The 15,643-nt window shown below is 34.2% G+C and overlaps 1 protein-coding gene across 1 annotated transcript in view; it reads right to left on the reverse strand.

Annotated features, from left to right (window-relative positions):
- CSMD1 (CUB and Sushi multiple domains 1) overlaps window positions 1-15,643 on the reverse strand; it is an 819,458-nt gene that overhangs the window by 71,206 nt on the left and 732,609 nt on the right. Inside the window, exons 50-52 of the mRNA XM_072408428.1 lie at window positions 13,977-14,162; window positions 3,229-3,423; window positions 1,764-1,937 (exon numbers count right to left, since the gene is read on the reverse strand). Of these exons, the coding sequence (XP_072264529.1) occupies window positions 1,764-1,937; window positions 3,229-3,423; window positions 13,977-14,162 (555 nt within the window). The remainder of the gene's footprint in view (window positions 1-1,763; window positions 1,938-3,228; window positions 3,424-13,976; window positions 14,163-15,643) is intronic.

Here is a 15,643-nt window from a genome sequence, read left to right on the forward strand (position 1 = left end):
TCAGCATATCAGTAAATTACCTCAAGGTATAAGATATGGTTATCATATGTTTCTTTAGGCCATTAGGTGAACCTCTTCTCTGCCAATACAGAATAAAGGGACATGTTTACAACTATTTCCCCTCCCTAGGAGCACATGGTAAAGTTTCCCCCAATGTTCTGTTATTCTTTCTGCTGCTGGAAGCATCCCTTCTTATAGGATAAGATAATTATTTCCAAACATGTACACTGATAGCTCTTAACACTTACAAACAAAACATTTTTTTATGAATAGCACCACTCATTTTTTTTTTCATGGGTATTTGATCTAATATATAGGTACTAGTCATGAGCTAGTTATTCGTAGTTAATTGTAAATGGCTCCATTTTTTCTACATGGTCTGGTTATACCTTTACAGAGATATGTGTATCTAATGTATAGATAATGTATTCAATTTTTTATCATTCCAGTATTTTTGTAAGTTTCATTTATTTTCCTTTGACAGTTGGCATAAAAATGGAAAGTGATTGCTGAAATATATAAAGTTAAAATGTACATTGTTGTCAAATTTAATCAGACACGTCTGATTAAAATGCAGAAGTCAAGTACCATAAATAACACCAACCTAATTGTAATTATTGTTTTTTGTCATGTAAAATAACCATGTGTATTCCTCTTAATTAAAAATTATATATGGTAAAAATATCCTAAAATAATCCTAAAATAATAAATTATGACTCTATTTGGTAAAATTTTTTGATAGCTCAGCTATGGGAATCATTTTACATCACAACAGAAAATGTGTAGTTAAAGTGATACCTTTTATTGGCTAAATTAAGTTATTATTAATTAGGATTTGCTACACCTTGTTCATTACCTTTCTCTTAACTTTCAACTTTTTCACCTACTTAGACCATACCTTTGGTTCAATCAGTTGGAAATAAAATCAAACTTATTTAGAATAACCAAACATGGCTATACCAACCAGATTTACTTGCACCATCTATTTGTACCTGTATGGATATTTCTGCCTGTGCAACCTGGGTTCCCAGTTGAGCCTTTAGGACTTGAGGTTTAACAAGGCTACCCTATTTATTATTTTTGTTTATTTAATGTCTGTACATACATATATATATATATATATATATATGTATATTCATTTTTAAACATCATGCATTGATTGGTATTTTCTTTCTTCAAAAATCTTAAGCTTTAAGCTCTTTTGAATCCACTATATTTATGATGTTCCCCTGAGGAAGAAGGTTCATCCTACAAAAGGGTTGCAACAAACAAACATCACCATTCACTTTCTGGATTGCTTTACATCAGATATTGAAATTTTCAGGTTTGTATAAACTGATTACATATTTTACCAAATGTTTGTTGGAAAGGTAAATGTTTTTAAATTCATGTTTTTGAAATAAAATGTTATTAATACTTTTATTAATTGGTAATGATATCATACCACATACCTTGATACTTTTTCTGTTCTAATGACCCAATCTATTTTAGTCAATCTTTTTACTAATAGTTTTCTGTCAAATGTCTGTCCATTATCTCAGATTAGTCAAATAAGGGTATTATATGAACTACAAATGTTCTGCATTAATTAATTGCTAATACAGTACAACACTAAACTGATAGCTTTTTACCATGAAACAGTGACAGCTCCTAAAAAAAACTATTACACTGCCATACTCCTCGAATACATATGAACATATGCGAATAAAACTATTTCATAAACATTGAGAACAGATTTTAGAATTAAAAAATACTTTATTTACCTAGGCATCGAGTTTCAATGCCACTCCACAAGCCATTGGCTAAACACTCTCTCACATGGGATCCGACAAGTGTGTATCCAGAATTACATGTAAATATTGTTGTTGCACCATAGACATTCAATGTTCCAATTCTGTTACCATTTGGTGGAATGGGTAAATCCCCACATGAAATAACTAAAAATAGATAACAAAATGTTTTCATTTTTATTTATTTATATTATTTTATTGAATGAAAATTATTCAGAAAACTCCAGAAAGAGATAAAGATGAACAGCAAGTAAAGAAAGCAACATACGCAAAACATTTAATTTTACTCATTACTCCAGTCAGAAGTCAGAGGTTCCCATCCAGGTGTCCTCTAGAGCAGGGGTGTCAGACTCTGGCCAAATCTGGCCCGCAACGTCCTTTTTTGGCCCCTAAAGGAATCCCAAATATGAATTGCAGCTGGCTCGCTGTTGCATTGAAATAGCGCCGCTACTACAATTCCTGGCATCACTCACCTCTATAGACCAGCTGCCTCTCTGCTTATGCGTAGCCCCACATTGGACTGTTTTATAGACGCAGAGAGTTGTAGTAGCGGTGCTATTTGAGTTTTAAGTTTGGCCTGCCACTTTTGTCTAAGTTTTGAATTTTGGCCCACCTAAAGTTTGCTAGGGGTTCCTTGTGCAATGAACAATTTGTGCCTTTCAGATTAATTTACCTGAAACACCAATCATCTGTTATTGTGATGTTCCCTCCACTGGCCAGCAATGTAATATTTCTTCCTACCAGGCTAGGTACTGTAAGCTGTGGATATAGTTTATATAAAATGGGTTTCTTAGGTTCCTTCATGTTAAAATGTAGAGAAAAACTGTTCTAGGCTAACTAATGTTGCAAGTGCTTAGTACAGGATGGTAAAAAATAAAATATATGCTATATTTCATATTTACCCTAATTAAAAAGGAACATCGTCCAACATTTTACCAGAAATTCAGAAACATTGTTTAAATGTTAGTATTCACATAGTGCTTAACACGTCATGCATTATAGAAATAAATCCTTCATTAATTAAATTGGTTCTAATAATAAATTCATTTCAGAAGTAAAATAAGCAATGCATGGCATGTTTTTATATATCATACATAAAATATTTTATGTAAGTTTCCTGATTGTTTAAAGCTCTCCAAGGCTAAAGAGGATACACTTTCATCAGTGAAGCTGGGTGATCCAGCAAACCTTGAATTATTTCTACGCAGTTTGCAAGCAAATGTTTTGAATCCTGGACTCCTTCCAGCTTCACTGTTGAAAGTGTATCCAGCCTTGGCAAGTTTTATTAAATCAGGCCTAATGTATCAACCTGGGGGTAGCAGTTCCTAGATAAGGTATTTGCAAAGTCATTTGGAAATGGTATGGTTTCATTATTAAAAATGCATTGGACATAATGCATTTAAATAAGCACTTAAAGTTAAACATATTGTATCCATACCGTTACAGCTTGGTTTGGTGGTGCCCCCACTCCATGTTCCATTAGCTCTACATTGTAGAAGTCTCAATCCACTGAGATAATAACCAGGACTGCAACTCAGCAAGACTTGAGATCCATATTCATTTAATGAGCCTGAAACCAGCCGCCAGATGCCATGTTCAGAGAGTTGTGAGTCCAGGTTTGGGCATGAAACAGCTGCACAAAATAAGCACCATAAGCGAACATCAATAATTTGCTGATGATATATAATGACTCAAACCTATTCATAGGCAGATTGTAGTATACTATGTAAATATCAGGGTTTTTGCTTTCATTTTAAAATATGTTTATTGAAACTGTAAGAACACAAAAATAAGTAACACTCACAGTCCTGAGAACCACAAACAGAAATGATGAAAATGTTACTTTAACTTATTTTCAAAGGCTAAATAAACAAGATGAAGAAAATTAAATAAAATCAAACAGATGTCTTTTTTATGACAATGCTCAAAGTGGTCTGATGTTGTACTTTAAAATTCAGTACACCTCTGCCTACAACATAGTACACCTCTGCCATTAACAGTCCACCTGTAAGTTCTGTGCCTACCATCCATCTGTCAATATTTTTGCTGGCTTTGCATAAGTTGTTGCAATTCACAAAAAAAATATCCTTTAACATTTTATTTTACAGAGCTGTCTGTATCAGGTTTTTATGCTTATCAGTGTACCACACGTTTGCCTGCTGTCTGAATAAACCTAGAGAGATCTGAGTCCTTTAGAATTTTATCAGTGCATTCTTCAATTAATATTTGTTCTGTTCTTTCTGAAGCCATGTATTTGAACCAGGGGTTCAAGTTCTCTCTTTATATAAAGTTAATAGACACATTTTCTGGTTTAATATATACAAAACCTTAAGCAATTCTTCAATAGACTTATGAAAGTTAAAGAGAATCTGTCACTTTATCCAAACAGGGTAAAGAACACATTTTTGTTTTTTATAGAGAAATATCTTATATATTAGGACTTACCTTCAACGTGCATTCCTGTTTTTCAGTTAGTTTTTTAGGGGCACTGAGAAAAACTTGTTTTTTTATGGATAAGAGGGATGAAATATTCCCGTTACATAGAGTTTAGATTAAGCCAGCCAATGAATATGTTAATTTTGGGTTGACGCATTATTATTCTCCCCATTTAAATATACAGTATTAGTACTTTGGTTGCTTTGGTTGTTTTGTTTATTTGGAGGTATCTAAGTAGCAGGCAACACTAATCTCCTGAATGGTTTTTTTATGCCTAAAAGGCATAACAATGTTTTTTTTTTGTTTTTGAGTAAATAAAATTTAATAAAATAAAATAACTAATTTTTTAGTAAATAAAATTGTGGATTTTTTATTTTACTTTTTTTTCATCTTTTGTAAGGCTAACTTTGAAGTCCCTTGATACACCCCTTGGTATTCCTTGATACACTCCTAATTATTGTTCTGTTTTGGTATAAAAATGATTGAGTATGGGGTGTGGCTGTAGGCCACGAGAACCTAGATCTATTTGAACAAAAATTACAAATAGGTAGGACTGTGCATTAAAGCCTGTAACTTTGCCCTTCATTGGTGTTAAGCTAAAGCACAAATAGAGATTCTTTATTGGTGGTTAGGATTTCCTTAACTGAAAATGCACCCCAAGCCCTGTTTCCTGCCAAACCTGCTATTTTACACAGTCTCCATTTTGCCTTCTTTACCTCATCATGGGAAACAAGATGTACATTCCCAGTGACCCCGTGAGACCTTAGATTGATGTATATTCAAAGGAATACTTTGACTTTAGCATTGTTTATTGTGGTTTCACTATGGTTTTACTATTGGACTTTTTTCCAATAAACACAATTCTATATTGCTTAACTGGACTGAAGACTAAAATAATTAACATGAATAATTGATGTAGACAGTATGGGTAAATTCCATATAAAAATTTGAAAGGGATAATGTTGGTACCAACATAGTTGTTGGAAAAAAGTAAAATGGGTGGGAGTGTTCTAGTTTGGTATCCTAATTTGCAATATACATTAGCTTTCTGAGATGAATAAAGCAACATTTCAATAATGCACCTGAAAGTATTAGTAATTGAAATGTTACCTATGGGTACCAAAACTTATTATTTTTCATGGTATCCAACTGTATTTTTATTATTTTTATTTCATTATTCATGTAACTTTATATTGACCTAATAGTAATGCTAAAATGGGATTTGAACTTTCAGCTAGAAGAATTGATGTGTTTAATTCTACAAATGGTACAAGAGCACCTCTGAAAGCTTTTCAAAAAAGCTGCAATGTCACAACAAATGTAAGAGTAGAATCATTAGGTTTCTTATGGTAAACCTGCATCATCTGCTTATATTTTACCTTCGCTGTTTCCCTTATCCTTACTTATTAACGTGCTAACTCAATTTTTAATTTCATCTCCAACTCCAACAGCATTGCTAGATTTGTTCTTTCAATTTCCTATATAGACATAAAACTCATACAGTCTGTTTAATTGTCTGTACGTATAAACACAGAGGGGCCCAGACACACAACCCCAGTGTCTCTCTGTGTGCAGCGTCTTCAGTTTTAGAGTAAACCCACTTGTCCTTGTTTGGTCTACACAGAATTACTTATTCCAGACCTCAAAGTGGCTTTGCTATTACTATCTATCACATAAGACACTATGTTTCTTCTGTCCATATATATATATATATATATATATATATATATATATATATATATATATATAGTGGTAGGCATACTATCAGTTTTGTTTATTAGCCACTACAGCCTGAACCTGAAAGGTGTAAGCAAAAAAAAAAGACAAAACTGATGAAAAAAATATAGACAGAAAAATAGGTTATTGCCAGGAATTAAAAATTTAGAATACTAATTTCTGATGTTTTTAGACTTTGGCACTAGGGATGAGCGAGAATGCTGTGAAAATTTTCATCGAACTTACAATGTTTCTGCGAAATTTCGGCGAACCGATTTCGTAAAACCATCGGAAGAGGAAATTAAAACAGGAGGATTCCCAGGGCTGCAATTAGCCCTGGGAATCCTCCTGTTTCGATCCCCTGGGCACTACAGGTTAATTAACCTCTAGTGCCTGGGGATCGCAGAGGATGATGCAGCCCTGGAAATCTTCCTGTTTGCGCGATCCCCGAGCCCCGAGTTAATTAACCTCTGATGCCCCCGGGATGGCACACTCTTCTCAATGAATGCAGCCACAGCTGCAATCATTGAGAAGATGCCCGGCAAAGGAGAACCTTCTGATATAAGTATTTAAGTATCAAATGATACATTTGTTACAGATACAAATGTATCATTTGTAAGAGATATATATTACAGTGCCAAGAGGTTCTCCTGTGCTGGGCATCTTTTCAATGATTGCAGCTGTGGCTGCATTCTTGAGCAGAGTGTGCGATTCCCGGGGCACTTAAGGGTAATTACCTCTAGTGCCTGGGGATCGCAGAGGATTTTCACGCCTGCATGATGCAGCCGTGGAAATCCTCCTGTTTGGCAAGAGCTCGACCTCTCGGCGAATCAGAAGGCTGATTCCCCGAGAGGTCGAGACAAATATGAGGTCGAAGACAAATATGTAAGGGAGAAAGACCTGATTCGCTGCAAGATCCAACTTAGAATCTCTTGCTTGCTCATCCCTATTAGGAACCTTTGTTACACATCTGCCATGCTATCAGCATTGATTTTAGGTATGTTTAGTCTTGAATACAAGCAGTATTATTATGTATGGCAAGGACTACACTAGCAGCAGAAACCTATGGTCTAATGCTGTTCTTATGTGGATATTTAGTTTGGCTACTAAAAAGAACATCAAAAAGAATGTAAACACATGTTTATGGCTATTCTTACAGCTTTTGAATTAACAATGTTTTTTGTGGTTTGCTTACATTTCTCATTTAAAGAACAAAAGCAGTGCTGACAATTAGACATAATCTTTTTTTCATTGTTCAGAGCTTAATTGGGGTAAAATTACAACTATGTGAATACGTTCCTGAAAACAGTGCCCTTTTATATAAATGCATAGTTCTTATGTTGGTGGCAAACATTCCATTAATCCAACAGCTGGAGGAGAATGTTGAAGTAGATGGATGCCAAGACATTAGCCAGGATATCAGCATTTGAAAGAGCTGCTCACAAAAGGCACCAGTAATGAAATACTTTATTCTTAAGTCTTCAGTCAAAATGTCTGTGAGTTATTTGTTGTACGAACAAACCCATGTTGCTTATCCTTACCCTGCAACAACAATGTTATGCCTATATACAAATTAAATTCATGATCCATTATCTTGTTTATTCAGATGCAGAATCCGCAAAGGAAATCTTTGATACACCAGGTGATATTTAAATTATATTTAACACATCTAAATGAAATTCAGGCATAGATGAAACCCGATAAAAAGCCTGAATACCTTTTTCATTTCCAAAATACTGTTGGAGTTTAGGCATTTCACACTAAAAGGTTCTGATTTTTGGCAGTACTAACTGATCAAGCTGTTAAAATATCTATGTTTCGTAGATGCAAAATATTAATTTGTATAATAAAATGTGTACTGCAAGTGATATTGGGCATTTGCTAAAGGCACTATTCATAAAAATGTAACATGTTCCCCAGGAAACCACATTTTCAATATCTTTTATATGTTCTTTCATGCTTTTTAAATAATTTTGGAGCAATTTTAGACTGATGGAATTAATGCTAAAATAGGTCTGGCTCATACCTAGGCAATTTAAATACATGACATTTTTTTAGCAGACCACATAATAAAATGAAAAGCTTGTTTTAATGCCTGCACTAAAATCTAAATGGTCATTAAAAAAATGTTTCCAAAAAAAAAAAACAACTAACTTTATCCCTTACTTACAGCACTTCAAGGGGGCATTGCTTCACTGATGCCTTTGGAAGTGCTGGTGCTCAACCCAACAAGAAAGCTCTTCTGCAATGATCTGGAGCATACATATGTGAGATTTTATTAGGCTATCCCTTGGGGCTCAGTTTTTTTCCCTTGCGTTCCTAAAAAAAGTCAGAATTCAGGCCAGAGATAAGAATTTTTCCAGGTTCAGTTCAAGGGGAGCGGCCCATATGCTGCCTATTGAAATAGCACAGAAGCTGATTTACTAAATGATTTGAGATTGTTGACACAATAAGAAGAGATAGCATAACTAAAATAAGATTTCTCTATTTGACAGTACATTTTCCATATTTTGTCTGTAAAATGTTATCCAAGGTTGACAACTCTGATGGTCTTTTTCATTATAAACCAGAACCAGACAGTTCTGGTCCATGTGAAGATGTGACCCATGTGCTGCAGTGGATGTGAACAATGAACTCCATCATTCCAGCAACTGTGAACAGTTGCTACATCCAGCACTCTCGCTCACCCAATCTCCACTTCCCTGCTACAGTGCCAAGCTCAGAATTGTCAACCACAAGTGCCACAGAATATTTAGAGCAGCCGAACAGTAGTAAGAGTTTGCAGCTGGTGAGATCAGGTACCAAGCAGAGAAGCCAAGAGAAAGACGACATCAAGAAGAGCAAGTATGTAACTTCACCTAATGATGATTGTGTTGAGTAGTGTTGGTCGAATAGCTCACTATTCGATTCGGCAGCTATTCGGCCGAATCTAGCAAAAAAATTCGGGTGGTCGAACATCGAATTCGAACACCATTAAAGTCAATGGAAGAAAAATTCGGGTTTGTTTCAGCACTGTGTAGAGCTTCTACAGCCTCCAAACAGATGTAAAAAGATACATTATAAAAAAGATACATAAAAAGATACATTGTAAAGAGATACATTGTAAAAGGATACATAAAAAGATACATTATAAAAAGATACATAACACTATTACATACCCCTGTGCTTCACATGAATATTAAAGTGCACCTGTCAAATCAATTTTAGGCTAAAGCTAGGTACACACTTCCAATAATTATTGTTAGAAATGAACGATTACGACCGATCAACGATTATGCACGATTATACTTGAACTATCATATTGTGCACAATTCTCTACATGCTGTAACAATATGATCGTTCATATATAATCCACCAACAGTGTCCACACCCTAGATACAATCGTTTGAACGATGCAGGGAGGGACATGTAAAGGAGAAAGTGTACCGCAGAAACATGCACGATCACTGAACGACCGTACACGATAGATAGTGAAAGCTCGTCGGCCAATCAGATACACCGTGGCGGTCGTTCATTTCCAACGACAGTCCTCATTCGTCGGTGTCCTTGGTCCCTTTTTTTTTGGCCAATCGGTTGTTCATCAGTTGTTTCTAACGATAATTATTGGACGTTTGTATGCAGCTTTAGTCTACACGGACTGCATTCCCATGGCCTAATCTACGCCAGGACGTTTCCTTCAGGCACGTTTTAGAGCGTTATCCTAAACGTTGCTTGCAACATTTACAAAATTAAAACGCTGGATAAACGCGAGAAAACGCTTCCATTGAACTCAATAGAGGCTTTTTCAAGCGTTTTTAAGCTTTTATGAAAGCTTTCATTGAAAACAATGGGGCTTTTATAAACATTTTTAGCACGACTTTGGAATCTGGAAGCCCCCTTTAATAAGGAGACTCCCAGATCTCCACCGCCCCACCCTGGGGAATGAGTACAGGGGTACATAAATTCCCTTACTCATTCCTGTCGAATGTTATACAGACGTATTTTGAAACCTTTACCTACAAAATGTTTTTCTTTCTTAGGACATACTCCAACCCCGCCCTCCCTCATAACATATTTTACTGAAAAAATATGAGTATGTTTTTTTTAAACTAAAGCCTTGATTTGTAAGAAAACTGTATGCTTTTCATTTTTTTTGCGGCATGGTAGTACAAGGGAGAATTTTCTTTATGAGGGGAACCAACAGACAGAGGCACCAACAACAATATGACAGCAATAAAACAAAATATGTATTGCCAGGATATGGTATTTTGAGGACACAAGGTAGTAATGACACAAGCTACAGGCATTTTTGTCTTTCCCACTTTTCCCAATTGTAACTTCCCCATCACTCTACATGTGTCCCCCTTTGTTAGATTGCTACAATGTTCTTAGGAAATTTCATTGGTGCATTTTTTGGTTATGGTTTCTCTTGTGGGACCTAAAAAAAACAGCAACATTGTTTCCTAGTGACTTCAACAATGCACGGGTTGGGGACATCTTGAATTTTTGGAGTATGCTGACTGTAATGTACAGCCCTAGAACAAATAGAGAACAGGAATAGGAAAGAAATTCCCTCTATGAAGACACATGCATCATTAAAATTATGTTATAAAGTCTAGCCCTTTCCCTTCCAATTTTAAAATGGAAAACATTTGGAATTGGGCTTCAACTTTTACAGATTCCTGACAGGGAACAGTGGGGAATTGTGAAAAGAAAAAAAACAACCTTTTTAAACAGCTATTAGGACTAAATCTATACTTTTTAATATTGTACTCATTTTATTGATGACATTCTTTAAGTAAAACAATTCTAGGTAACAATAAATGTAATAATAATAGTGAAAGAACAAGTTAAAATCACTAAAAGAAATTCTTGTGACCATGACATCAAGGCTATTCAGTGTGATGTTTGCGAAATCCCAACACAGAACCTGGATATATTAATTAGTAGTTCCCAAGATACCATCATAATATAAGGTCTTTAATCAATATAAATGTTCAAATCCCCCACTCAGCCCTCCCTTTAAAAGTGAAAACTAAATTAAACTGTCAAGGCCATGTAATTGTCTTTGCTTTCAGTAAAGCTCTGATCACTGAAGCTTTAGAAAATAGCAATGATAAATATCTCTTTTAAAGGCATTTCAGTTTTTACAGTATTGCAAGTTCAATAAGAACATACACGTAAAGAAGTTTGATCAATGACTCTTGATATTAAAAACCGGCATTGGTAATAACTTCTTCCTTACCAAAAGATTTATATGTTCAGAGTTTACTTCCTATTATAAAACTGTCTTACAGCTTCATTTCAACACCAAATATATTATACTGAAATATGATGAGAATGTTTAATCATTGTGTTTAAAAGAAAAATGCAACTTTTATCAAAAATTTATAATGATGATTACTATTATTATTATTGTTGTTGTTCATATTATTCCACTTTCCATGTCTGGACAATTTCCATGTCTGGACACTTTCCATGTCTGGACATTTCATACTATGTCTCATCTCATACATATAAAAACATGCCCACATATTGTAAGCAATCAGTCAGTAAATGTAGGGATTATCGAAAATAATATAAACCAATAAATGGGTCTTACACAAAACATTTACTAGTGAGGAATAAATCACTGTTATTTCAAATATGAACTTGTAAGATTCACCTGCAGTTAATTTTTTAATAAATAACAGATTATTTGCTTTATAAATTTGCTTCTAGGTGTTGGTAGGCTAACAGTACAGAACTACTTAAAGATCTAACTTAATTTGCTAAAATCTCCTATTAGCTTTAACAAGTGAAATTAGTTTGAATCTTAAACTTTCAATAAAATTATACCTGGAAATTTTGTAATTAAGGTTCTTGTTCAGATACTTAGGCTTCTATTAGATATGCAATCTATAACTGTGTGGTTAGCCACATAAAGGAGGCCCATATGTGCCCATGCAATGGGCCATGAGTCAACCACAGTGTTTAACTTATGGTTTCCAAGGGGGTTGGTTGGGGTTTTGGTGCAGTTTACTGCACTGCAAGTGATTAGGAGCCCTCTGGCAGCAAACAAAACTGCAATATTCAACGACAGCTCACTGTAGTTTGAATAGGTCTTGATTTAATCAATAGAAGTGTATGAGTGCTCAAGGAAATCCAAAAGCTATATGTCCTATCCAGGACATGAATGTAAATTATAATGTGTGCACAAAATGGTTTCCAAATGCTCCCATACAGTTGAATAGGATTGGTTCAGAGCATGGCTAAATATGCGGTATACAACAGCATCTGAAATTAGCCTTAGGGCTAATTCAAGTGTTTTGGAGAGATTTTATCACTCAAAAAAGCTAACAAAAGCACAGACGTCTTTAGGGGTTGTCTTTTAATGTCCAGTGACCAGTTTTTGTTTATGTTTTTTTAAACAAGGCTTTAAAAATGCATATAAAGACAATTGCAAATAACTGTATTAGTATCTGCAAATTCCGGCAAAAAACAGGCATTTTACCTGAAAATGATCCTGGAGGACTAGATGTAAATGGTAGGCATCCAGTAATGTTTTTTTTTACCACAGGTTACCTCAAAATTTTGTTTAACCCATTTTCCATTGGCAGACACTATGAACTGCCGTGTTAAAGCACATTTTACTTCCATTTTCCAGCATTGTCAATATCAGTAAACCAGCAAAGATAAATTGCCAAATGTGGCAGTTTCCTATAGTATATAAAACTTTACAACATTAATGTCATCCATTTAAAGTTTTTTATCTACTTTAAAGTGGGAAATCTTTTGTTAAGATTGTAAATCTTCTAATTTACCATTGCTCTCATATGCTTGTGGAAATATAGAGTTGTCCCCGAAGGGAAACTGGTAATGCTGGAAATACAGGAGCTGAAGTTGACCTAATTCTAAAAATATAGAATGTTTCCAGTACAGAGACCAGGCATAAATAAGCATGTAGTAGCTGGGCAGCTGTCAGGCAAAACTTTTAATCAGCTTACTTGCTCCAGACCTGTTACCATAAAGCAGTGAAACCACTGGGTCAATACATTTTTTTAGATGAAGAAACTAATAATGGGAGACATGTATGTCCCTCATTATATGTGGATATTTCACCAAGAGATTTCACCAAGAGGCCTAATGTAACATTGGGTTAGCAATAAGACTGTGGGCATTATTTATTAAAGCTCTCCAAGGCTGGAGAAGATACACTTTCATCAGTGAACATGGGTGATTCAGCAAACCTGGATTTCCTAAAAAGCATTTGTTCTTTGTTAGCTAAAGTTTCTAATCATTGACCAGATCAATTCCAGGTGTGTTAGATCACCCTGGTTCATTTATGAAATTGTATGTTCTATAGCATTGGAGAGCTTTAATAAACCAGGCCCATAGTCTTCTTGCCCAACCCAATGTTGGCAATAGGAAAGTATCAGGGGACATATTTATTAAACCTACCAGACAAACTAAAGCCATTAAACTAAAAGCAAGCAGAAAGCATTCCACACACTCAATGGTGAAGGTTTTCAGTAAAAGCATGAAAGTTTGTGAGTAGCAACCATTATCATAAAGCCATTTTTTTATTGTCTGTACTTGTCTATTGATTTTCTCCATTTTTACTGAAAACCAGCACAATGCTTTTTTTCTGGATATGCAATATAGCAGTATACATATATAATGGACTAGTTTGATATGGATTTGACTGATAATATCCATTATATTGATGACCTGTACCAATAAAAACAGGGGTTTTTCTCTCATTTTTGAACAAGAAAAAACAGTTACAAAATATTACTAAACAGAAATGTATAATGTCACTGAATAAAAGTAATTACTTGAAAACCACCTCGCTTGCATGAGTTTAATTTAAGTATTTCCAGTGTTGCTTAAATATTTGGAATTGCAACTGAAACAGCACAAAGAACAGTATGGGTATTTTTTTTTTTTCAAAAGAACTGAAATCTTTTACTTTTGACTAGCTTTATAGAATCTATTCAAGTGAATCCTGAATACATGACAAGCAATTTGATTATATTCATATAAAAAAAATAAGAAACATTCTGATACACTTACGCTGACAAACAGGTGGTTTGCCTGTGTTACTCCATGATCCATCTTCTTGACATACTGCTGTTGATTGTTGACTAGATTGTAATCTGTAGCCTTCATTACATTCATATATCACTTTGCTTCCCAAAGTAAACTCATTTCCAGACACTGAGCCATTTCCAGGTGGCTGGGCAATTCCACAGGATATAGCTGAAAATATAAATAAATGCTGAGTGTTTTATGCATTATGTTTATGAAAAATATACATACATTTAAATATTATTAGCTGCATAACACTTGGAGACCACAGTACACATGCTGAGAAAAATCAGCAACGCTGAGACCTTTTCGATTTTTCTGTAATTAGATTTAAAGGTCATTTTTGCTGGATTTCTATTTTACGGTTATATATTATCATATTGACTATTTATAAAATTATTTACGGCTCCAAGTACATTCATGCCAGAAGAAAAATGGGGGCTGCCATTGTTGACCTGCTTCTAAAAATAATTAACTTGCTGTACCTGATTTCCACACTTTAAATAAGTAACCTAGAACAAGCATGCAGCAAGTGAACTCAAAACACATGCTGTGCACATTTTTTTCTAGGTCATTGGTGCAAAAATTATTAAAGTTATTGGGTCAGCAATAATTTAGGTAACCAGCATTTTTTAGATGTAGATATAGACTGCAATGATTATTCTAATAAAATTTCTTACTACAATGTGTATTCTTTTTGAGGTATAAAAGTAAATATAAATATAAAATATAAAAGAGAAATATAAAAGTCTGATAATAGAGTTATTCGAGTAACTCCTATGGATCCTACTTCCTTATTGATCCTACTTCATTAAACTAAACAGAACCAACTTCTAACAAATCATTGTACTTTTGACAATATTGCTCTCCTTATAAATATACACTTACATTGAAATATTTTACCTTTTGTTTTTTTACATAAAATATTTAGGTTCTTTTGTGCTTCTTTTTGTCAACTTTTTATTCAAATTATACATATAAGCTGATTTTAGAACTGCATTTGCTATAACGCCACAAACACACAAGCTGAGTTCTAGCTGGATTCTATGAAGGCAGATTTAATTAATTCAGAGGTGGTTTGAAAGTCGTATGTTGAAAATTCTTCCAAAGACCCCTTCAATTAGTGTGAGGCTTCAAGTACTTCATTTTAAGTACATTTGAGGTAATTGACAGACTGGGAATAATGTCACCTGGCTCAGAGATAATCTTAACCAATTAAAGATTTCTCATCCACAATGTGCTATTGTTGAGACACTATTACCATGTACAGTTTTTCAGAGCGATAATGAACAATTTAAAAAAGTACTATCTTTGGTAAAATTATTTTTTTATAAATACAAATGGAAATTCAAAGAAGAAAATAGACATTTTCTTGCTTATTATATACTGATTATTCAAATAGCTATAAAATACAGCATATAACTTTTAAAACTCCACAGAACTTTAACTCCACAGAATATAAAAAACTACCACTGTAGTTGTACTTTTCTGAATTTAAAAGGTTAAATGCTGTTTTTGCCTAAGGTACATAAAAACACTTACTATACCTTCACCTACTTCTGCACCTTTATGTGTAGCATTTTGTCCATTGGTTGCAATTAGTAAATATGAACGAGAACAATGTTGCACAATTCTTTGCAGTTTTTTGCTAA

This window comes from Pyxicephalus adspersus, chromosome 4 (assembly GCF_032062135.1).
Source record: "Pyxicephalus adspersus chromosome 4, UCB_Pads_2.0, whole genome shotgun sequence".
NCBI lineage: Eukaryota > Metazoa > Chordata > Amphibia > Anura > Pyxicephalidae > Pyxicephalus > Pyxicephalus adspersus.